Source organism: Haliotis rubra, unplaced genomic scaffold, assembly GCF_003918875.1.
Source record: "Haliotis rubra isolate DU_JTF1 unplaced genomic scaffold, ASM391887v1 Scf1997, whole genome shotgun sequence".
In the NCBI taxonomy this organism is placed as follows: Eukaryota; Metazoa; Mollusca; class Gastropoda; order Lepetellida; family Haliotidae; genus Haliotis; species Haliotis rubra.
The window spans coordinates 6357-32668 of NW_025765999.1; the positions used below are offsets into that span (position 1 = coordinate 6357).

At 42.4% G+C, this 26312-nt stretch overlaps 1 protein-coding gene across 1 annotated transcript; it reads left to right on the forward strand.

Annotated features, from left to right (window-relative positions):
- Window positions 1–712: 712 nt before the first annotated feature.
- Window positions 713–25120, forward strand: LOC124275208 (protein-glutamine gamma-glutamyltransferase K-like). The gene is made up of 17 exons (XM_046710697.1): window positions 713–902; window positions 5843–5943; window positions 6807–6976; window positions 7401–7658; window positions 9067–9336; window positions 10439–10557; window positions 16558–16671; window positions 17195–17369; window positions 18300–18444; window positions 18992–19095; window positions 19683–19848; window positions 20354–20448; window positions 21126–21220; window positions 21600–21795; window positions 23238–23398; window positions 23831–23976; window positions 24483–25120. The coding sequence occupies exons 2-17, from the start codon at window positions 5918–5920 to the stop codon at window positions 24631–24633; spliced, it is 2391 nt and encodes a 796-aa protein (XP_046566653.1). The 5' UTR covers window positions 713–902; window positions 5843–5917; the 3' UTR covers window positions 24634–25120.
- Window positions 25121–26312: the final 1192 nt, after the last annotated feature.

Sequence of the window (26312 nt, forward strand, 5' to 3'; positions counted from 1 at the left end):
CCAAGCTCGCTGGATCACTAGCCTGACGCCTTAGCCAGCTCCGACAGCTCGTCAACCACGCCCCCCTCTCGCTTGTGTAACTCGAGGGTGTGTGGAAGGCTGATGTCAAAGTTTAGACCCATGAAGATTCGGGTAAGGCAACGGGATCGGGTGGTCATGCTCGCTGACTTAGCTGACATGTCATTGTATCTCAACTGCTTAGATTGATGCTCATACTGTCGATCACTTGATTGTCTTGTCCAGAGTCAATTATTTACAGACCGCTCCCATATATCAGGAGGCAAAACAAACAAAACCCCTATGCGCATGCGCGAAATGAAATTATTTTGAGGGTCTCCATATCTGAAAATGTTCAGTATGCATCAGTCAATAAATGTGCAAAGTTTTATGCTTTTATCATTAAATGCACAATTTATCTGTTAAGCCGCTCCACTAATTCGCTGTCTGGGTTGCGTGTAGAGGGGACAGGTGTACCTGAGCTGACGTTGAGCCTTAGCAGTCTAACAGTGTCAGGATCACCCGAATTCTTTTTGCTGCATTCTCCTTTCAGCTGTAAAACATGACACGTCACGAACGTTTCACATGTTTTAACAAGATTAAACCCATTCATTCCCAGCGGCCTATCAGCCTCTACAACCCCCTCCATCAGTAAAGTAGGCCACAACACACCTATATAAGGACACACTATATCTACGACAGCCGAGCCCACGTTCCTATGAACGACCGTTTGTCGGTTCCTTTTGTCCAAGTGGTCTGCCGCTGTGAAATATATCTTCGCATAAGTGCATCGGTGTTTCGGGTGAGTCATCACAGTCAGTAGGGGAACAGTCTAAAGAAAACCAGGCGTCTACATACCTGACCTGTTGGTGAAGATTTACCTGTAGCTTCGTCTGCATCTTCAGGTAGGATCGCATATTATTGTTGATCAAACACATATCATCCATTTATGTCACTTTGATCCTTCAAAGGCTGACCCAGCAAATGTTTGTATTTGTTTGTTTGGTGTCTAACGTCGCACTCAGCAATACTCCAGCTATATGTCCAGGGTAATGATAATCAAATTGCTTGGGCGCTTCGAGCATCACTGTGCATGGAGCGATGCGCATGATAAATGGATTATTATTATTATTATATGTAACTTATGTAGACTACGGTAATGTTATGTCGTTACATGCCCTTTTAAATTGTTGATGTTTGTTTTATTCAGATGATTTTAATACGTTTCTGTCAGTTCCTTTTTCGCATGTACAATGCAGCTCAAAATCAAAACTATGTGTAACATTCTTTGTGTGGAATATGGGGCATCATTTCACCTGATCATTTTAAGCAATTGTATAGAGGAATATGCCTACTCCGACAGCAACACACCACTACCGAACTGTGCATGTGTGAGCGAGACAACCTGGTATGTTTGAACAGTTGTGTATATGTGCACACCTTTACTCTGCGTTTTTCAATCAATGTTTACAGAGCTCTTAAACAGCCAACACGGGTCGTTTCGACTCTAGTAGTTTAAAAGCAGAGTCGAAATAAGGACATGACGTCACCTTAAATATGATATACTCTCCCAAGAAGAAACGCATATAGGAATTCAACTGTATTTTTATGTTTATTTTGAAACATCTTGTAGGCTTTATCAGTCAATGAAATATAGCGAAATTGCACACTGGGAATGCAGAGTTATCCGTCTTTGGCACCAACTCGAGGAAAGTCAGTTTGAGTGTCACATGGAGACGTGTGGTGGCGCTGTGACCAGGGCATCCCACAGATGTTCGATCGGGTTTGAGTTCGGTGATCTTGAGGGCCAGGGGAGCACATTGATGTTGTGGTTCTGGAGGAAGTCTCTAGTGTGACGTGCTGTGTGGGGCCTTGCATTGTCCTGTTGAAACAACTCCCTCTGGCGATCAATGATTGGAAGGAGGTGTGGGCTTAGGATTTCGTCACAGTACCGTTGAGCTGTCAGGTTGCCCTGGATCATCACCAAATCACTTCTCCTATGGCGGGTGATCGCTCCCCACATCATAACACTTTCCCGGCCGAATCTGACCACTACCTTGGGAACGCAAGCGTCGGCGAAACGTTCACGTCGACGTCTGTGCACCCGCATTCTTCCATCGCGTCGTTCTCAATAGAAATCGTGATTCATCACTGAATCAGATTCTACGCCAATTCGGTAGGTTCCAGGCCTGAACGTTGGTGCACCATTGAACTCGATGTCGACGATGTTGTTGTCGAAGCACAGGGCCAAAATAAGGTCTTCTGGCACGTAAACCAGCCTCTCTCAACCGATTCATGACGGTCTGTGCAGAAAGCCTCCTCAATCCGGGTATTTGTCGAGCGGTACTGGTCGCCGTAGCTGTTCGATGACGCAGGTGATGTACCGGGATGTAGCGATCCTGCGCCGCAGTGGTCGCTCGAGGTCGCCCACTGCCCCACTGTGGGGCATCTGCTACCGCATTCTGCCGGCAATATCTCTCCCAGAGCCGTGAAATGGTGCTTAGGTGAATATTCATGCGTCGGGCAACTGCGCGTTGAGACTGGCCAGCTTCAAGCAAACCAATGGCGATATGACGGTTGGCTTCACTTAGACGTGGCATTTTGCGTTCGTCAACAATATTCCAAATACAGTGAATAATCGACAGACAACGATCAACCTTTTATACCCATCATTGAGACTATCTGATCCCCAACTTTCACATGCATTGCATGTGAACTGGGTATTCTGTGACACTACACGCCGAAATTGAAAATCATGCTGTTAAATACGGGTATTTTACGGATGGTGCGTTTTGTTGTCATGTTTCAAAACATAAACACCATAGGACTCATAAAACAGAGCAAAACCTTTGCGTTTTTGGGAGAGTATATTACCTCTGGTCCCGAATAGATGAGTATTTATCCTGATGGGGAGCTAGTGCGATGTTATTTTCTAAGGATGAGTGGTTAGGGTTTCAACGCAGCATTGGTAATACACCAGCAATGACTGAATACAGTTTTAGCAATATTCCAGCAACATGTGGTTTTCACACATTGTATCCATGTGGGAAATCGAACCCGGGTCTTCGACGTGACGAGCGAACACTTTAACTTGGCCACTCAAACCACGCATCATCAATATTCAAATTCCAGCAATATTTCATTCGTATTTCAATAACATCGCAACCGTATTTCAGAATTCCTAGGAATATTCCATCAGTATTCCAGCAATATCACAACTGTATACCAGGTATATTCCATTCGTATTCCCAGAAATATTCCAACCGTATTCCCAGAAATATTCCAACCAACATCACTCTCACTTACTTTCTCCCTTCTTGCCTACATCACTCCCTCTCACTTTCTCCCGTCTTGCCTACATCACTCCCTCTCACTTTCTCCCTTCTCGCCTACATCACTCTCTCTCACTTTCTCCCTTCTCGCCTACATCACTCTCTCTCACTTTCTCCCTTCTTGCCTACATCATTCCCTCTCACTTTCTCCCTTCTCGCCTACATCACTCTCTCTCACTTTCTTCCTTCTCGCCTACATCACTCTCTCTCACTTCTCCCTCCTTCTCGCCTACATCCTCCTCTCACTTCTCCCTTCTCGCCTACATCACTCCCTCTTACTTTCTCCCTTCTCGCCTACATCACTCCTCTCACTTTCTCCCTTCTCGCCTACATCACTCTCTCTCACTTTCTCCCTTCTCGCCTACATCACTCTCTCTCACTTTCTCCCTTCTCTCCTACATCACTCTCTCTCACTTTCTCCTTCTCTCCTACATCACTCTCTCTCACTTTCTCCCTTCTCGCCTACATCACTCTCTCTCTCTTTCTCCCTTCTCGCCTACATCACTCTCTCTCACTTTCTCCCTTCTCTCCTACATCACTCTCTCTCACTTTCTCCGTTCTCGCCTACATCACCCTCTCTCACTTTCTCCCTTCTCACCTACATCACTCTCACTCACTTTCTCCGTTCTCGCCTACATCACTCTCACACACTTTCTCCCTTCTCGCCTACACATTATCACTCACTCACTCCATTCTTTCCAACATCACTCACTCTGTCACTCTTCCCACCACCACCCACGGAGCAGGACGATTTGGTTTACAGATATCCTCTAATGCTAATTCAAAATGTAGGTTTAAACAACCCTTTGTTTACACTGCATGCTAACATGATGTGACGCCAAAATAATGAAATTCGTTCAAAGTTGTTAACAACCCGATACCAAAGTACTTTGTCTACCATCATGATGTCATATCCTAAATAACCTAACCTGATATAACCTAAATACTTTGTCCAGATTAAGTGCTCACCGCAATAAAGTTAATTAAACGACCTGGACTCATTGCGTGGTTGTATTAACACGCTGAGATGCCTGGGTGTCGACACGAGTCATGTATACAATGTACATCTCTGCATGCTCCTCACTTCAGTCTTAATATTGTTTGTAGGCCACCTGACACTATATTAGACACCTTGGTGCGGCAAGCACGTGATGTTACTCTACAATTTGTATACGTGTATATGCAACGCAGTGACTATGTGTCACATGAAGTAATGGATAAATGGGCTATGGATCATGCTCTTCTTTACGTGCGCATGGTGCAAATAGCCCCGATAGATTTAGTTTTTCCATAACCAAACTGACATACAAAAGAAAGCACACAGTTCGTGTTTTGGGATTATTTATACAGAAAGAAACAAATCTTTAACTATTTAAAACTGTTTTGATTCTTTACGTTCTTGGACGGAGTTGATGTTAGAGAGCCCTGCGCGCTTTAGTCACAAGTCACATCCAAAATATCTGAGCGAGCACTGTGTGGCGTAAAGAACCGGGTTATATCTTCTAGTAACCCGTTGTCGTAAAGGCCAACAAGTACTTCTATACGAGGTCACCCGTAAAGAACCGGGTTAGATTGTCTATTGATCTTTACAGAGTAACCCATGCTTGTCGTAAGAGGCGGCTAACGGGATCATGTGGTCAGCGCTGCAAATAGCTGACTTGTTTTTGACACGTCATCGTATCACAGTTCGTGTTTTGGGATTATAGATCGATGCTCATGCTGTTGATCCCTGGATTGTCTGGTCCAGACTAAATTATTTACAGACCGCCGCCATATAGCTTGAATAGTGCGGCATAAAATTAAACTCACTCACCCTATACGAGGCTTAAAGCTCGTGATCGACCTCGCATAATGTCAAAGAAGGGCGCTGTGATGGCGAATTGGTTTTGTATGTTGCATACATAAACCAGTTCAATCTTTTGCTTAATTGATGAATAATTATAGTGACTAAATGAGCAACTTTGCAGTAATAATGTTGCAGTTCTCTCTTCACTTGTAACAGAACTATTTCCATGCAGTCTTAGCATAGTGTCAAAATACATGCGACTTCACAAACAGTGGTGGACATACACCTTATGTCTCGAATACAAACGGGGATTCAAGGATACCGGGAGCGGTGGGGTAGCCTAGCGGTTAAAGCGTTCGCTCGTCACACCGAATACCCGAATACCCGGTTTGATTCCCCATATGGGTACAATGTACAAAGACAATTTCTGGTGCCCACGCCGTGATATTCATGGGATAAAACCAAACCCCTCACTCACTCAAATATACCGTATCTCTCTGTCTTGGTCTCCAGACCATGTACACAAAAAGTAGCAGAAACTGCTTCAGAGCAGGATTCAGAGAAATTAATAATGAATTTTGAGCCGAAGTCTTGCGGGTACTTAGATCAGGGTACTTAGATCAGAGGTAATGTTATTGAAATCTAAGATTTCCAGTCTAAGTGTATCCTTAGATGATAGAACATAGAAGGAAATGCATGTGTCTAACTGTCCACTTTACTTATGCAGATACAACGCCAGGTGTTTGAGAGGCGTTGTTTCTAGCAACAACTTCAACATCATACACTGACGCCAACAACGACGATGTCTTTCCGGAGCTTCAACTTCAGGTCAGACTCACCTTCATCACCTTCAATGTGAACTGATATAATTGTCGTAAATAAGTTCTTCGTTCGTTGGAAATAGGTGTATGTCACCCACTGTATTGTAAAGAATGAAAAAGGAATATCATATTAAAATAACGACCATTATACGGTGTAATGGTGTAGTTTCAGTCTAAGCCAAATATGTTATAAAGCACCTGTACTAAGTTAGAACTGAAGCCCAACTCCTTTGCGAGTTAGTTGGGTTCGCGGAACTAATCGTATTACTTTATTGAATATCCCTAAGTGATGCATGACTTAGACGGAGAGCTGAAGGTCGTGGGTTCGATCCCCGACCGCGTCATACCCAAAAGACGTTAAAATATGGTACTTGTTGGTCCCTGCCTAGCGCTCGGCATTAATGGGTACAACAAGGACTGGTCGGCTCGGAGTCAGTATAATCCGTCTGAGTGGGGTATTCATGCTTCACTGCGGCTTGGTATCTCAGTGAGCTAGCACTATAAAACCAGCTTAAGTCTAGGCTAGTACAAGCAGCCGCACCTACACATACACACGCATGCTCGTCGTCATATGAGGGAAATGTTCTCAAGCACGACGTTAAACCCAATTTCACCTCACCTCACCTCACGTTGACTTAGGAGTCTAACACCTGGGTGAAGGCTACCAACATAGTTATGGTGTGAAACGGAATTCGAAGCCATGGTCAGGGTCTACGGCATTCAACTAAGGGACGTAACCAAGGGCGGCGACTTTTGGCGCAATTGAGGTCTTGCCTAGACTTGACCTACTGTGAACCTACAATAATATAACGTTTTGAGGCTAAAGGATATGGCCAGAGCATAAAATAACCACATGACAATATGTTACAGTTCCACTCGAATAGTGAGAAGTCGGTTCAGCGAATCATGGTACTCCTTTGGGAGAACACGGCCCACTATGCTGGAACTCGACAGCCACTTCCGGAACAGGTGGAGAGACGACCTGGGGGAAAGGGAGATAACCACGAGGCACCAAGAAAGCTTTGGTCAGGATGTGGCAGGTGCTGTTGGTTTCACTCCATGGTAGCCCCGGGATGTGGCTGTTAGCCGCTTACTTATCTGTCCAAGAGGCAGGCGTTACAAATATATAATTTATGAAATGACTTACAAAGTACATGGCTATTACTTTCATAAGAATCTGTTTAATGTGGTCTTTGATAAGACAATCGTGGGTACAAAGAGGCTGATAGTGGTTATATGCCTGAAATTAAGAAATTCTAATGAGTTAGTGTATAAAACCCGCTTTACCAGGCTTGAACACGAGAAATGGGCGTTACGCATTGTATCCACGTGTGCTTGAATGTTTAAAACACGTTAAAATGAATGAGGTTTCCAGAACAGAATATGTAGAATGGACAATGGAATATTTAAGACATTTTTGACTTTCAAAGGTAAACAAATAACCATTTTATGTTTCTTAAACAGGAGACAAGGAAAGGGTGGATGAACGATCGGAGATTACAGGAGACGATTTGGCCTCAAAACTGCACGTGACCAACCTTGACCTTAACATATCGGAGAACACCAAGCAGCACCACACAGACATGTATGAGTGCACAGAGGTCAGGGGTCATAAGGGAGCCGAGCTGGTGGTCAGGAGAGGTCAGCCCTTCCTCATCACCATCACCTTCGACAGACCTTACGACATCGACAAGAACGACATCACGCTTTTGTTCAGCTTAGGTACGTGTGTACCATATATTATTTAGACCCCATTTCGCATTCCACTAACTCTCCGCAAAGAAGCCAACAAAAACACATGCAAACAAGTAACATTCCACTAAGCAATATTCAAGTATTTGACTCAGGTATGCAAATAGTTGAGTGTGGACCGGACAATACAGTGATTCACAAAGGAAGGCTACTCTAGGTTGTAATACAGGCTGTTTTGTGCTTGCTGGGTAATTGCATTTTCATTACGCTAATAAATTATCCATACTGCAGCAAAACGAAATATTACGGTCAAACATGTTTAAAATACTAGATATTATCCCAAGCCGCAGAAGTCCACAGCACATGTATGGAAACGGATGCTGCTAGCCGTTTCGGTATCTATAATTGAATCGATAATGATAAACATTGTCCCCTTTAATTTCTTCACCAATCTTCAACTACTTATATTAATTTTGTTTTTCAATTGAAGTTAGTTAGCAATCAAGTCATTTTTTCTACGTAGTGTTATTTTTAAAAATACAATTTGATTTAATGCTTTTAAATATTAAAATATAATCTTTCGCAATATACAGACAGATTGAAAACCAATAGATTTGATCTTTTAAGACTCAGAGTTACAACATTTTGAACATTGTGTATGGATCAAGAGGTTACAAATGCATCTTTACCCCATTTGTACTGCACCAACTTGAGTTTCTACAAAATCAGCCACAGAATACCTTTTTTTTGTAGGTACTAGTGCTGGTAAAAAAGACAGCCAATTCTCACAACATTTCTTTCTCAGTTACATAGAAACTTGGTATATTTTCTTTTCCCTGTCAGTTTTCTTGTTTTAGTACATATTTTTATTGCAAATGACCCTGACGGATACCACTTTTATCCGATGGATTCAAAACTACGAAAAATTCAAAATTACGTCACTGTAGTTCCAGACAGAAGTATTTCACCCAGCATCCGTATATATTCTTCCCTGTCACGTTAAGGAAGTTCCACTGTATTGCAAATTGTCTAGGACAACTTTACTGACAGGCAGGTTGTCGAATGGTGGCTGCGTTTGCTTTTTGAACCGTGTGATGGTAATAATCTGCATTGTCACGCACCCTGTACTGATGGTTAAATTGGAACTGATGCTTGATGCCCTGATAACCCATGCTTGCCACAAAAGGCGAGTATGCTTGTAAAAGGGGACTAACGGCATCGGGTGGTCAGGCTAGCTGACTTGGTTGACACATGTCATCGGTTCCCAATTGCGCAGATCGATGCTCATGCTGTTGATCCCTGGATTGTCTGGTCCAGACTCGATTATTTATAGATCGCCGCCATATAGCTGGAATATTGCTGAGGGCGGCGTAAAACTAAACTCACTCACTCACTGATGCTCTGATGCACTGTCCACTTATCATGACTCTTCATGCAGCGTCTGGAGAAAACGACAGCACAGTCGAGGAGCTCTTCAAGGTGACGGAAGACGAAGACACGTCCTATAAGCCACGCAAATGGGGCGCCACCGTCGTCAAGAAGGGAGGTAACTCTCTCACAGTAGAAGTGTTCTCCCCAGCTTCTACCCCTATTGGAGTGTGGGACTTGATTGTCAGGACCACCGTGGACGTCGAGAACGGCAAAGACCTCATCTGGCAGTACAACCACAATGACGACATCATTATCATCTTTAATCCTTGGTGTAAAGGTGAGACACAATATTCAAACATGGAGTGTTTTAGATCACCCGGTTATACTGGTAAATACGAAAAAAAAATAGAATTTAAACTGTTAAATTGATTTTAGATCTCCGGGGGAATAGAAAACTAATACAAATGCACATTAAAAAGCAAAAGCAATTCAACTGTCAAAATAATATCACGTGAAAGGGAATATATTGAAATAGTTTTTCTCAGGTGTACGGTAGCAAAGTGGTTTATGCCATAAAGTTCGATGTGTGGAATTGCCTCCTCTTGAATCTCAGATATACAGTAGTCATAATCTCTGGATAGTCATGACCATAAGATTGCTTGTTGGTTTCACCAAAGTGGAACACAGCAGTTAGCTCTTCCACCCCATATTAACAGACAGACACACAGACAGAGAAGTTTATTCTCAACCAACCAACGGTGGTACATGAGAATCTATAAATACATATACATGGCAAGTGGCTGGACATGATCATTTGAATATTACTTAGTAAGCGATTTATACAATTCATTCAGAAATGACTTTAAGTTCTTTAGATGTTTAGTAGTTTTATTACATAATAATTTCTTTAACATTGTAATTATTATGTAATAAAACTACTAAACATATTAACAGACAGGTCTTGATGTACTGCTAAGTGAAACATCTGTAAAACTAACTAATTATTTTCACCTTGGCACTACAGGTTCTGTCGTCCTCTCCCAGATTACAAAAAAATAAAGAAAATTGCCCAACTCAGACAAGAGTAATTTTGCAAGCCTAGACAGCTCTGCTCTTAATGTCCAGGGCTCCTTTTGGTTGGAATGTTTTTTAGATATATCTATTGTGACAAGATGTTTATATTTCTGGGATTGAATAGTGCTCCAAGCCTTTTCTAGAATTATTCGGTAACTCTAAATTGCCCTCTGTCTGAAGAAAGTGATCGTCTGGACTCCTTTCTATTTCTTGGACTAAATGTGAGCCTAGTGCTTGTTTGTAATATTTTTCACTTGTTTGACCATGCATGTGTACGGTACATGGATATATGACAATTGTTTAATGAACACTAGGATGAATCTGCAGGGATTCAGGCTGATGAAATGTACGTTCTGTCGGGACAGATGATGTGGTTTATCTGCCTGACCCAGAGTGGCTAGCGGAGGCTGTGGAAAACGACTCGGGAGTGTTGTACCAGGGAGATTACGATAACATTAACGGCAAGCCCTGGTACTTCGGTCAGGTGAGTTGATGCCATGTCTGATGAGTTAATGGCAGATCTGTCAGGTGAGTTACTGTTGGGGTCTGGTGAGTTACTGGCAGCTCGGGTTGGTGAGTTACTGTTGGGGTCTGGTGAGTTACTGCCAGCTCGGTCAGAGGAGGTGCTATTGGGGTTACTGAGTTTGTAATGCCCGGATGTGAAGAGTTTCTGAGTTTTTAGTGCCCCAGTGTGATTATATAGTTAATGTAGAGCCCTAGTTTATATCCCATACCCTTTTATCCAGAATTATTTGGTAGGTCTAGCTTGCCCCAAGTCTGAAGATCTTGTTTTTCTGGGTTCTCTTCGGATTTTATTTAATATTTTTTTCTTTGCAGATGTGTATAAAATAAACTATTTCTAGGGACTAGATGTCAGTCCAGTTGTGATTAGTAGTGTAATTAGTTGCTTGTAGTGTTGAAATTCTGAAATAGTATCCTGTCCAAGCAGATGGTACAAATCACATTGTTAAACATTTCCCCTCAGAACGTACCCAAATCTAATAGCTTACACTATGATGACGTGACTTTGATTAGCCAATGAACATCTTAACCACCTGATCCCCCCAAAGGAGCATCGGCGGACCCTTACTATACTACTAATAGCTTACACTTGAAGGGAGATATTTTCTGGTCACGACTCGATTATTTACAGCCAGCTGTGACGTTGCTTAGTGCAGCGTTTGACAACAAATTAAATTACATTTGTGACGTCATTCCATTGTCTGTTCGCTCCATTACTTTTTAGGAATGGAGCGATGTGTACCAGTTTCAAAATAAAACCTTCATTTTGTCATTTTGACATTTAATTTTGATAACAGCAACATTCCCAATACTTCGAATGTAATTTAAGTAGGGTAATATCCTCGTAACTCTCCATTCCTTAAAAATAATGTGCCCCGGCCCTCTACGTAAAGTGAGAAGTTCCAAGTCTGGTCACACAGCTCAGACAGCCCAGACAGTGATGAAAATTTTCGATACACGACACAACAAAGCTGCATGCATTGACAGGACGATAGTCACTAGGGGTAGTGGGGGTAGCCCAGCGGTTAAATCATTCTCTCGTCACTCAGAAGGCCTGAGTTTGATGCGCAATATTAGTACAATGTGCGAAGCCCGTTTCTGGTGTGGCCCGCCGTACTTTTGCTGGAATATTGTCAGAAGAACTCATTCACTCACTAACTCACCACAATAACATCACATTACATAATGTGATTCTGTTTATATTCAATGGATACCAGCCAGGTGTCAGTAATACCACCAGATGTACAGTTGTAATATTACGTTCTCATTTACAGCTTGTAAATATACTCTCCCAAAAAAGAAACGCATCATGAAAATAGCAATTTCATGTAGCAATGAATTAAAACTGAGTCCTATGGTGTTTATGTTTTGAAACATCACAACAAAACGCACCATCCGTAAAATACCCGTATTTAACAGCATGATTTTCAATCTCGGGGATGTGAAAGTTGGGGATCAGATAGTCTCAATGATGGGTATAAAAGGTTGATCGCTGGCTGTCGATTATTCACTGTATTTGGAATATTGTTGACGAACGCAAAATGCCACGTCTAAGTGAAGCCAACCGTCATATCGCCATTGGTTTGCTTGAAGCTGGCCAGTCTCAACGTGCAGTTGCCCGACGCATGAATGTTCACCAAAGCACCATTTCACGGCTCTGGGAGAGATATCGCCGGCAGAATGCGGAAGCAGATGCCCCTCGTAGTGGGCGACCTCGAGCCTCGATCGCTACATCCGGGTACATCACCTGCGTCATCGAACAGCTACGGCGACCAGTACCGCTCGACAAATACCCGGATTGAGGAGGCTTTCTGCACAGACCGTCATGAATCGGTTGAGAGAGGCTGGTTTACGTGCCAGAAGACCTTATTTTGGCCCTGAGCTTCGACAACAACATCGTCGACATCGAGTTCAATGGTGCACCAACGTTCAGGCCTGGAACCTACCGAATTGGCGTAGAATCTGATGAATCACGATTTCTATTGGAAAGACGCGATAGAAGAATGCGGGTGTACAGACGTCGACGTGAACGTTTCGCCGACACTTGCGTTCCCCAGGTGGACAGATTCGGCCGGGTAAGTGTTATGATGTGGGGAACGATCACCTGCCAGAAGTGATTTGGTGATGATCCAGGGCAACCTGACAGCTCAACGGTACTGTAACGAAATCCTAAGCCCACACCTCCTTCTAATCCTTGATCGCCAGAGGGAGTTGTTTCAACAGGACAATGCCAGGCCCCACACAGCACGTCACACTAGAGACTTCCCCCAGAACCACGACATCAATGTGCTCCCCTGGCCCTCAAGATCACCGGACTTAAACCCGATCGAACATCTGTAGGATGCCCTGGACAGACGGGTACGACGCCGTAACCCTCAGCCCCAGACACTTCAGCAACTCGCACAGGCACTACAGGCAGAGTGGGCTGCGATTGGGCAACACGAGATTCTGAGACTTATTCGTTCGATGCCGAGGCGATGTCGTGCAGTTCTGGATGCCCACGGTGGTCACACGAGGTATTGACTTCAGCGCCACCACAAGTCTCCATGTGACACTCAAACTGACTTTCTTCGAGTTGGTACCAAAGACAGATAACTCTGCATTCCCAGTGTGCAATTCCGCTTTATTTCATTGACTGATAAAGCCTACAAGATGTTTCAAAATAAACATAAAAATACAGTAGAAATACCTATATGCGGTTTTGGGGAGAGTATATCTTTGTAGTTCAAGCTAGACAAATATCCTTTTTTTATAACCACTACCTCTTAAATTACAGCCGCCAATAAATATTGTGTATTGTACGCCCTGTGAAGAGACAGGTTTTCGAACTAAACTTCATTGTTTTTTTAGCGGTGTTTTGTTATCGTTTGGTCATGGTGACCTAGCTTCGTCCAGTAAATTTTATCAATTCAACATATTGTATTCAAGTTGACGTGGCTGAGGTGGGTTAACAGGCCCAAGTGGTTTGTATAAATACCGTTCCAAGGTACATAGCTGCAATAGTTTACGCTTCAAAACTTTAAGGTTTGAACGAAGAACGAATATAAATACTATAAGTAACAAAACACACTCTTGTTACCAAGGCAACAGTCATTTGATTCGTCTGACTCAGTTCTAAAAATAGGTCATAACTATTTGGGCTGTGTATTGGCAAATAAATTGTATTGCAATATATTGCGATTCAGATACCCGTATTTCGATATGTTGGGACCTTAAGATTTTGACAGTGAGTAGGGGTGGGTATTGCAGAGAATTTTCATATTGTTATCCATTGTGATGCGAAAGAACAATTTAACATCAACACAGTGGTTCAACCCCAAATGCTGCCCTAGTGAAGCCTTTGCCCTAGTATTTGGCACCACAATAAATTGATCGTTGTTGAGGGTCGCCATTTCACAACAAACACATGACTTCCGGTGTGAAACACGGAAATATCCGAAGATTTCTGAGTGTTGCGAAGTTTTCCGATTGCATGTAAAAAATACCGGTTTTCGATCAGTGTATCGCAATACGTATAATTTTCATGTCTGAACCGGTAAATACCGTTAAACGGTTATATTGTGTAGCCCTAACAGTGAGTGACGCTAATTGTGCATGTCAATCCTATTTTCTACATTACAAGTCCCCAAATATACATGTCATGGCTCTGATAACAGCAATCTCAAAATTAGGTTGCATAGTCATAGATGCTATTTTCTTTTTTATACAATTTATAATAATACAGTATGCAGTTTTGTGATTGAATAACGATCGTAAACATTTGTCGTCAATGAAAGGATGGCGATATACCGTGCAGCCCTAATAACTATGGAATCACTTAAAGGATATTGTCACGATGTCGCATTGTCGCGCGTTGGCTAATTTTGACACTTTCTGCTTTTTATTAAAGGGAGACAACACGACAATGCGACCATGCTACGATGTCCCTTCTTAGAAATGCATACATAAAGAACAAGACTATTTTTAACTGTTCTTGTATGAAGTACGCACGCATACCCACTGACAAGATGGCGTTAACAGGTCGCAATTCATGACAACATTCGCATGTATGGACACGATCACCCATGTCCACTTCAATCAGAAATGGTTCAAGTTCACGGACGACACAATGAGCTTTTTGTATTGTCAGACACTGTCAAAATAACAATGCAGAGTGAAACATTTGTATCATAACTTGCTCACACATTAATTCGAGCTTTTTTTTCTGTAGTTTTTGATTTGTCTATTCAACAAAATGTATAAAAAAAAATTCAAAGTAATAAGTGATTTACAGTTATATCAAATCGTGAGATTCTGCTTTGTAAAGTAGTTGAAGGCGTCATATTCAGTATGAAGTCCATACTTTTTATCGTTTTCAATACACTTTATCCACAGAACTATCTTTCTGAAGACATATAGTATTTCATTACCTAGCCGATAAATAAATAAGTCGGCATTGTGCAGAATTTGTAAAAGACTTTGCAATTTTAGTTGATGTCATGACCAGGTTTAGCGTGGTCTGGATTTGAGACTTTGTGTTGTTTTTGACTCGTTTGAGGACTAGGGTTAATATGTTAATGCATCTGAACCCGCTTTTTGCTACTGCTTCGCTTGATACGAACCCTTTGGTGGACACCAACTCATTTTAGGACCTGTTTAATCTGTTGTAGATATGAACCCTTTGGTGGACACCCAGTCATTTCAGGTCCTGTTTAATCTGTTGTAGATATGAATCCTTTGGTGGACACCCAGTCATTTCAGGTCCTGTTTAATCTGTTGTAGATATGAACCCTTTGGTGGACACCAACTCATTTCAGGACCTGTTTTATCTGTTGTTGACATGAATCCTTTGGTGGACACCAACTCATTTCAGGACCTGTTAAATCTGTTGTAGATATGAACCCTTTGGTGGACACCCAGTCATTTCAGGACCTGTTTAATCTGTTGTAGATATGAACCCTTTGGTGGACACCAACTAATTTCAGGACCTGTTTAATCTGTTGTTAACATGAATCCTTTGGTGGACAGCAACTCATTTTAGGACCTATTTAATCTGTTGTAGATATGAACCCTTTGGTGGACACCAACTCATTTTAGGACCTGTTTAATCTGTTGTAGATATGAACCCTTTGGTGGACAGCAACTCATTTCAGGACCTGTTTAATCTGTTGTAGATATGAATCCTTTGGTGGACACCCAGTCATTTCAGGACCTGTTTAATCTGTTGTAGATATGAACCCTTTGGTGGACACCCAGTCATTTTAGGACCTGTTTAATCTGTTGTAGATATGAACCCTTTGGTGGACACCAACTCATTTTAGGACCTGTTTAATCTGTTGTAGATATGAACCCTTTGAACCCTCATTGGTATTTTAGGACCTGTTTAATCTGTTGTAGATATGAACCCTTTGGTGGACACCCAGTCATTTCAGGTCCTGTTTAATCTGTTGTAGATATGAACCCTTTGGTGGACACCCAGTCATTTCAGGTCCTGTTTAATCTGTTGTAGATATGAACCCTTTGGTGGACACCCAGTCATTTCAGGTCCTGTTTAATCTGTTGTAGACATGAACCCTTTGGTGGACACCCAGTCATTTCAGGACCTGTTAAATCTGTTGTAGATATGAACCCTTTGGTGGACACCCAGTCATTTCAGGTCCTGTTTAATCTGTTGTAGATATGAACCCTTTGGTGGACACCCAGTCATTTCAGGTCCTGTTTAATCTGTTGTAGATATGAACCCTTTGGTGGACACCCAGTCATTTCAGGTCCTGTTTAATCTGTTGTAGACATGAACCCTTTGGTGGACAGCAACTCATTTCAGGACCTGTTTAATCTGTTGTAGATATGTACCTGTTAGTGGACACCCACTCGTTTCAGGGCCTGTTTTTAATCTGATAATAATTTTAACCCTTAGTTGGACACACACTCGTTTGAGGACCAGGTTTAACCTGTAAATAATTTGAACCAATCTGTTGGCCAGTTTGAGGACGGCATCCTGCACGCCGCTCTCCATCTTCTTAGGAAAGGCTTCAACTTCAAGATGACACGATCCATGGGGAACGCCAGCAAGGTTGCCAGGATGCTCTCCAAGATAGTGAGTACTCACGCCAGTGACCATGGATTATTCCATATTCTTACTTCATTTGTCTAGAAGGTGCACTCACTTCGATCTTGAGACATTCCCTGTAAGGATCCAGATGAGACCAATGATAGTATTACACCGTCATCAAACTTAACGTTAACATCAGTGTCAACACACTTTTAGTTTGATAATAGATTGAATTTGAAGTAGACACTTCAAATGGTTTATGGTTGATGTTAATTACCTTTGCAAAGTGCCTTATGTCAGCTTGACCTTTGGCATGAAGGATAACTAAAGTGACACATTAGTAACTGTTTCGAATGAACGTGAAATGTGTGGAAAATATATACAAAATATATACATACACATAAATATACAAATGTAAAGCATCTAATCGTAAATTGTGCATTGTTTAGAATGAACGTGAAGTGTGTGGCAAATATATACAAATATATACATACACATAAATATACAAATGTAAAGCATCCAATTGTAAATTGTGCACTGCCACACTGTCATATTTATTAATGCTCAGGTGAACTTCAACGATGACAACGGCGTCCTGTATGGGAAATGGAATGGCGGTTTCGACGGCGGCACGCATCCTAACACTTGGACAGGGAGTGTGAAGATCCTGAAGCAGTACATGTCCACCGCCAAACCGGTCAAGTTCGGACAGTGCTGGGTCTTCTCAGGGGTCCTCGTAACAGGTGGGGAGAACAATCAGTATTGTTGTTAACCATGGAGAAGAACATGCAGAATTGTTGTTTAAGAATGGGGAGTTTCCGTATTGTTGTCTAACAGTGAGGATGAACAATCCGTATTGTTGTCTTACAGTACTTGTGTGGATGAACAATCCGTATTGTTGCTTAACAGTGTGGATGAACAATCAGTATTGTTGTTAACCATGGAGAAGAACATGCAGAATTGTTGTTTAAGAATGGGGAGTTTCCGTATTGTTGTCTAACAATGAGGATGAACAATCCGTATTGTTGTCTTACAGTACTTGTGTGGATGAACAATCTATTGTTGTGTAACGGTATAGATAAACAATCCGAATTGTTGTTTAACAGTGTGGACAAACAATCGGTGTTTTTACTTTGCAGTAGAGGGCTAAATGAGTATGGTTGTTTAGCACTACTTGTGGGCGCGGGTAGGGATGGGGTGGAGTGGCATGGGTGGGGTGGGTCGGGTCGTATGAGTAGGAAATACTCAGTATTGTCATTATCAGCAAAGGAAAACTGTCAATATCATTGTTATCAGTATAGGCGAACAATTCTATCATTAATATAGAGAACAATTATCCTTCTGACATACATGCAACAAGTTAGTGGACACGACTGCCAAATCGTCTATCGCGCCGCAATTATCTTTGCAGTGATGCGCCCTCCGGGTACACAAAAACCTATGGTTGTTGGTTCGAATCCCGATTTCCCCGATTATATTTCTAGGTTTGCCAGCACCAAACCCGTGTTCGTGGGTTCCACCACAGTGGTACACGTCTGAGACCTGCGTCAGATTAAGCTGACGCGTCGTGACAACGCTCACATGCTATAGTCATGTATTTTCTGGGCTGAAAGTTATGTTTATGAATTTGAATATCACCGTAATTAATAATACATTGCTCGCTGTATCCACAGTGTGCCGAGCGATAGGACTGCCCTGTAGGAGTGTCACCAACTATGAATCTTCTCACAACACTGACAAGGAACGTCTAAGCTTAGACGAAATATACCGACCCAACCATACGGGTGGCTATGTCAACGTCTCCGGCGACAGGAAATGGTAAGTATGGGGGTTCATGTCCGAGGACAGTTGGAAGATGGTGCCAATGCTGTTCTTGACAAATTTATGGAATTAATAGACTAAAACGATATTGTTTTCTGATGTTTTGTGACATCTATTGATATTTTTCAATTATTGTTTGGAAAAACAATATTTTAAGTTATTTAAAAAATAAGAAAGCCTAGAATAATTGTTCGTGTTTTACTATCATATAGTCATTTGCATGGGTAGCAAGTAGCCAGTATCTCATGGTAGATGTAAGAGTGAGTGAGTTAAGGTTTACGCCGCTTTTAGCAATATTCTAGCAATTTCACGACGGGGGACACCAGAAATGCTCTTCACACATTGTACCCATGTGGGGGATCGAACCCGGGCGAACGCTTTAACCATATGGCTACCCCATCGCCCAGGTTGATGTACGAGCCTATTTGATAAGAGACTGCGTGTTCAGGGAAAAGCGTACATATCTACAATAGTATTGCTGACTGTCGTGTTTTATTCAGTTTTAGCCCATTTACGTATGACAAAGAACGTTTGAATTTCCCAGGAACTTTCATGTATGGAACGAGGTATGGATGAGTCGCCCAGACTTGGGGAAACAGTTTGACGGGTGGCAGGCCATTGATGCCACGCCCCAGGAGGAAAGTGAAGGTGGGAGGGACACCGACATAAGCATTGATACTTGACACACAATCATAACCACTGATACTTGATACACAATCATAACCACTGATACTTGATACACAATAACAACCATTGATAATTGATACACAATAACAACCATTCATACTTGATACACAATAACAACCATTGGTACTTGATGCACAATAATAACCATTGATACTTGATGCACAATAATAACCATTGATACTTGACGCAAAATAATAACCATTGAGACTTGCCACCAAAATAACAACCATTGATTCTTGGCATACAAAAACAACCATTGATACTTGACGCGAAATAATAACCATTGATACTTGATGCACAAAAATAACCATTGATATTTGAAGCACAATAACAACCATTGATGCCTGATATGCAATAATAATGAGTGATACTTGACATATGTTACCAGCTGTTAATGCTTGACATACAATAACGCCCAATAATACATTACATATGATAACAACCAATGTTACTTGACATACAGTACACCTAAAACGCACACATATATTGTTAGAGAACTTGTATCCTTTTCACTCACCTATTGCCTTGTCTCTTTCATGCATTTACAGGCGCGTTCTGTTGTGGTCCCGCCCCATTGAAGGCCATCAAGGAAGGGCTTATCTACATCGGCCATGACACGCCCTTCGTGTTCGCGGAGGTCAATGCGGACTTAGTGACTTGGGAAGAGGATTCAGTGACCAGAAAACTCAAACAAGTGAAGCGGATCAGGAACATGTGAGTAACACTCTGGTGGGTGAAGTCGACAGTCATCGCATTAGTCCGTTCCTAATTGCAATATATTATACAGTATATATGAATAGAATAGGTTCCCCGACTGGTACGACTGTCCCAGATAATGGTAGGTTCCAAATTGGTATAGGTCTCTGACTAACACTAGTCTTTGTCACATATGTGTTCAGGACAAGCACTTCCACCTCACGCATATGGGGGCGGTGGGGGTAGCCTAGTGGTTAAAGCGTTCGCTCGTCACGCCCAAGACCCAGGGTCGATTCCCCACATGGACACAATGTGTGAAGCCAATTTCTGGTGTCCCCCGACGTGATATTGCTGGAATATTGCTAAAAGCGGCGGAAAACTAAACTCACTCGCTCACTCACGCATATGTTCCTGACAAGCACAATTCCCCTTATTGTATATGTCCCCGTGTTGCCTATGTCCTTGACTAGAACATGATGCGTCCTTGACGTCCGTTTCCTAATTATTCCGCGTGTTTCTGCAGTATTGGCAAGAATATCAGCACCCACAGTCCATCCCGTGAGTCACAGGTCGGGCTGCAGCGACTGGATGTAACTGACCAGTATAAGTATCCGCAAGGTAGGCCCACTGTCAATGACCACTGGACAGAGCACAACACACACCTTATTGACACTTGGTAAAAACACTACACGCACCGTGAAGGTAGTCTTACTGCCCGGAGCCTTGGTAAAAGCACAACACGCACCTTGAAGGTAGTCTTACTGCCCGGAGCCTTAGTAAAAGCACTACACGCACCTTGAAGGTAGTCTTTCTGCCCGGAGCTTTGGTAGAAACACTACACGCACCTTGAAGGTAGTCTTACTGCCCGGATCCTTGGTAAAAGCATTACACGCACCTTGAAGGTAGTCTTACTGCCCGGAGCCTTGGTAAAAGCACTACACGCACCTTGAAGGTAGTCTTACTGCCCGGAGCCTTAGTAAAAGCACTACAGCACCCAGGAAGGAAAGCTGATGGTCACTGAAACTAGACCAGTACCCCGTTTCACAAAGCTCTCGTAAGCCTAACATCTCGTAACTTTTCTCGTAGCATTCGTACCTTCTATGTTACGGTATAGGAGGTACGAACGCTACGAGAACGGTTACGGGATGTTAGGCTTACGAGTCCTACAGTATAGGAGGTACAAATGCTACGAGAAGAAACATTACGAGATGTTAGGCTTACGAGAGCTTTGTTAAATGGGGCCCAGGCCTATTGCCAACTGATGTCGTTATTTCAGTTACTCTGTCTTCTCACAGGTTCCGCGAAAGCAAGAGATGTGCTCCGACAGGCCCAGGCGATGTTCAGAAAGGACAATCTGGATGACGATGAGGATGAGCTGCCGATGTCACAGGTGAGGGCGAGAGTTTAACACTAGATAGTGCTAGTATTAAATATGTGGTGCATTTATACATATTCTTGTCTGTCACTCAGACCATAAAACACATATCCCCAATCCAGCACATGCAAGTCTAGAATGTGTGGCAAGTCCAGATTACCACGGTTTCTGATAATGGAGGAAGTCTATGGGCTTCTTTTAATTGTAATTATTTTAATTTTGAAATTCTCTGTGAAATATGCTCACTTCAGAGACTAGATGTTAGTCTATACATATTCGTATTGTAACACATGGTGCTATGGACAGGCTTGATGGGTTAAAACGTTCTGTTGATTCTTAAATATGGTGAACGTTTTAACCAAGGAGGGGTTATATTTTCAATTTCTTAACTCAGGCCATTGGACTGAGTATGGACAATATCGATGTCATGGTGGGAATGGGCTTCTCGGTAAAGATACACGCCCGCAACAACGACAACGTGGCCCGCACCGTTACCTTGTTTATCGACATCTTTCACAGTACCTACCACGGCGTCACGACGGGGACGGCTGCCCAGTCTGAAAAGATGGAGACATTACAAGCAGGGCAAAGTAGGTGTAACATTGGAGTCGTAAGAGACGTGATATATTATACAATTATAGACTGGTGATGAGGTCAAATACCTGTTTTTATTACCCACGAGGTCAACGTATTGGTAACGTTAACATATGGTACTTGTATGTCCCTGCCGGGCGCTCGGCATTAATGGTCAGGGCAAGTACAAGACGCCACACATACACACGCATGGACGTCGTCATATATGAGTGAAATATTCTTAATTATTACTCACGTGGCCAACGTATGGGTAGTTGCATACTAATATCGTACGTCACACGAGTGTCACATCGCGTTGACCTGTGTCGTAACGACTTGACCTGAGATTCTAACGATTTGATTGGATAACCGATGACCTTTCAGTTAGGTCACATTCTGACGTAACTATTTTTTCATTCATAACAAACACGTGAATTCATTCACTCTACAACTTAAATGCATTTCGCTCGGTCAGATACCATAGGAAGGACACTCGTTTCGTATTATTTCGTATGTAATAAGACCTCGTGTAGTATTCTCTATTTAGGGACCCACGAAAAGCAGTATTGACAGAGGACGAAGACCGAGATCAATATTGCCTTTCGTGGGTCCATAAAAACAGGTATTGATCGAATTCCCCAGTCCATAATTGTTTTATTATGTAATTACCGAAAAAAACCTCAAGACAATAATACTTTTGGTCGGACCTGGGTGGGAGTCAATATGCTTTTCTGTCGACAGTGACCCTCTAGACCAATCAGGTAGCCGGAAAAATATGCTTATATAATAAACTGACTTATTACTCGCCCGTGCAAGATACTGCAGTGTAATAACTTTACGACAATATTACACTAGTGTAATAACGTCATAATGGTACAGTTATGAGGTCACAATGTTATTACCTCTGTCACAACGGTATTAGAGTTTGCTTGACTCGCGGAAAGCTGACAGTCATCACACTGTAGGCAGTTTCTATCAGTTTATGTTGGAGAGAAAAAACAGAATACCAAACTCGCTTCCGTGAAATACCATTTTTATTAAAGTCGTGAATGATTGTGTTTCAAAGTCGCTTTCGCTCGTTTGATACCAAATCATTTACCCGTTTAATAAAAATGGGATTACACGGAAGGTCGTTTAGTAATCCTCATACGTATTACATACGGTGGAGTTGATTTAACGTTGTAGCAACGGGAGACATATATCGTATTCATTACAGGCAGGTGTGAAGAGGCAACAATGTTAACACAGAAGACACTAAAAGTAGATTCTACTAAGCTATCACAGGCGGAGGAGAGTAGGTGTACCATTGTGGTCATATTCGTGAGACATAAATAGACGATACTAATCGATCTTCCGTGGAATACCATTTTTATTTAACGCGTTAATGATTTGGTATCAAACGAGCGAAAGCTCTACGATACCTGTGTGGAACATGACCCAATGGGTATTGTGTTTACAGGCCAGACTTTCACCTTGAGTGTGTCACCCCAGCAAGCAATGATGCGCCCACAGGAAGGCTTCAACTTCCAGATCCAGGTTTTAACGAAGGTCAAGGAAACCGGAAGTCTGTTCACACAACTCTACAACGTTCAGCTGCGCCGCCCTGACCTTGTTATAAAGGTGGGATTTCATTGATTGATATATAAGACCGTTAATAGACAACGGTAGTAGTTCTGGAAATGTGTTTCTAATGTGAAATTCACATGCTGTGTTATATAGGGTCCTTCCACTGTTAAAGCCGGGGAGACAGTAGACGTGGACATCTCCTTCATCAACCCGCTCCCATCAATATATATGTATATATACTGCCCCATGTCCTGTGTTATATAGGGTCCTTCCACTGTTAAAGCCGGGGAGGCAACATAGGTGGACATCTCCTTCACAAACCCGCTCCCATCAATATATATGTTTATATACTGCCCCATGTCCTGTGTTATATAGGGTCCTTCCACCGTTAAAGCCGTGGAGACAATAGAGGTGGACATCTCCTTCACAAACCCGCTCCCATCAATATATATGTATATATACTGCCCCATGTCCTGTGTTATATAGGGTCCTTCCACTGTTAAAGCCGGGGAGGCAACAGAGGTGGACATCTCCTTCACCAACCCGCTCCCCGTCTCGATGACCAAATGCGAGGTGGAGATTGAAGGCAACATGAAAACGGTGGCACCACTGATGGACAAAATCACAATAGGGTCAGTAATATTTAATTCTTTCTTAATTTTAAACCCCAACTTTGTTAGGGTTCGGGACGGAAATACCTCATGCGTGAAGCGCCGATTGAAATGGGGTCAGATTTTGTCACTGGACTAACTGGCCCAGATTCAATAATTTCTTGGTCTTTGATACATATACTCTCACGCACATTATATAGACACACATTATATCGACACACGTTGACCTATTCACAAACTCACATTGAAAGACCCGCTATCGACACACATTGACCTATTCACAAATTCACATTGAAAGACCCGCTATCGACTCACATTGGTTCATTCTCAAGCTCACATTGAAAGACCCGCTATCGACTCACACTGACCAATTTTCAGACTGACATTGAAAGACCCTCTATCGTCTCACCTTTTTGCCCTGACCCACTAACATTACCTGAGCCTCTAACATTGACCAAATAAGGGACTAACACTGACGGACTCACATTGAACACGTCACTGACTGGCTCGCTCATGCTGTTTTTCAGAAGCATCTCTCCTGGACAGACTTGGAAGAAGACGATCAAGATGTGGCCTACAGTCTTTCCTCGAACCCAGAAGAAGAGAGAGGCCAGCTTTGGTCTGGAGTCGGAGCAGCTCGGGGATGTCAGAGGGTCCTACAGCGTGAAACTCACCTAAAGAGTCCACGTTCATAATTACACGTGGTAGTACAACCTTCCCCGCTTCCTTATTCCATAGATTAGCAGTATTACAGCAAGTGGCAGTATCTCTGTCCTCTCCTCTATTTTGGCGGATTGACTGCACAATCCCGTGGTGAAACTGCATATAATACACTTATATCTATGTCTATGGCAATAATGCATCGTTCGGTAGGAGTTTAATCAACATTTTGACTTGATCATATGCCTGTAATCCTAGCTTAAACCAGATAGTTCAGTGCTATATGTCTCCAGGCAACACAAGCTAACCTTGAGCATAAGGTGGCACGTGTGTCTCAAATGCATCATAGTAAGCTCATTAAGCATCACAGTAAGTCTTACAGTATCCAAGGTGCCACGCTTCGCCCAAATGCATGATGGTAAACTCTGGTACTGCAGTTTACCAAAATGGAAAATTATGATAGCAGACTCCGGTTCCCCTGTGCCTAAAATGCATGATGGTAGGCTTTGGTAACCTAGGCACTACAATTGGCCCAAATACAAAACGGTAAACTCTGGTGCCACAGTTGGTCCAGATGAGAAAGATGTTAGGCGCCGGTTACCCACATATCCAAAATGCATAATGAAAGGCAACCGAGGCACTACAATGGGCCCAAATACAATATGGTAAACTCTCTTGCCCACGTATTCGAAATGCATGATGGAAGGCTCTGGTAACCGAGGTACTACAATTGGCCAAAATGCAAAATGGTAAACTCTGGTGCAATAGTTGGTCCAAATGCATGATGGTAAAAGCTCCGACACCCTAGGAGCTTCAGCGAGGCGGCCCAAAAGCTTCATTGGTAATCTCCAGAACACCCGGTGGCACGTTAGCCCAAACGCCAGTGCAGCATCGTGGTTTACCCTACAGTTTGTTATATCAAAATATTCATGCTTACTAGTTTGTACGCAACGTTAATGATTACACATAAATATTTTGACTTGCCCATTGCCCAGAGACTTCAGGTCTCCATGCCTCTGTGTTTGTTTTGTTGGTATATATTGCTGGATATGCAGAATTGTGTCGGTTTTCAGGCAGCAAGCATCAACACATGACTGTATTATCGAATATGAGACAAGTGGCATCAAATATGATTGTGTGACAGATGTAGCATATTTCAACATTTGCTTCCAGCTATACAGTATACACCATTTTGCATTGTTTGACGTCAAGTACTGCATAGTACTCCCCCGTATTACATGTTACATATTGTCTCTTTGTTTTCACACAAAATATGAATTATAGATTTATTTTCTATTCTTGACATTATTTGTTTTTGATTCACATTTATATACAAACCAGCTTACTTAAATTAAAAGGAGAATGTCAGCGACGGCTTGAAATGATGAAAACTGGATTTTAATAAACAATGAAAAATATATTTGGCCTCGAAATATGCATGATTTCAGGAAATGGGTTAACAATTGCCAGAAACTATATATGGTTTGCATTTGTGGCAAACCTGGTCCTGTGAATAGTAATTCCTAGAGCTGTCGTACACATACATGTAGCATGTCAGCAAACAAGATGTACCAAAGACTGCTTCATGTTACCACGGTATCCATTTGCATCGAGTATGTTTGTTGCTTAACGCCGCACTCAGCAATATTCCAGCTATATGGCGAGACATTTGTCACTTGCTGTGTACCGCATCAGCT

Coding starts and splice junctions, on each gene's coding strand:
- LOC124275208 (XM_046710697.1), top strand. CDS start 5,918: ATGTCTTTCCGGAGCTTCAACTTCAG. Junction 7,659..9,066: donor CACGCTTTTGTTCAGCTTAG/GTACGTGTGTAC, acceptor CTCTTCATGCAG/CGTCTGGAGAAAACGACAGC. Junction 23,399..23,830: donor GCCCTGACCTTGTTATAAAG/GTGGGATTTCAT, acceptor TGTGTTATATAG/GGTCCTTCCACTGTTAAAGC.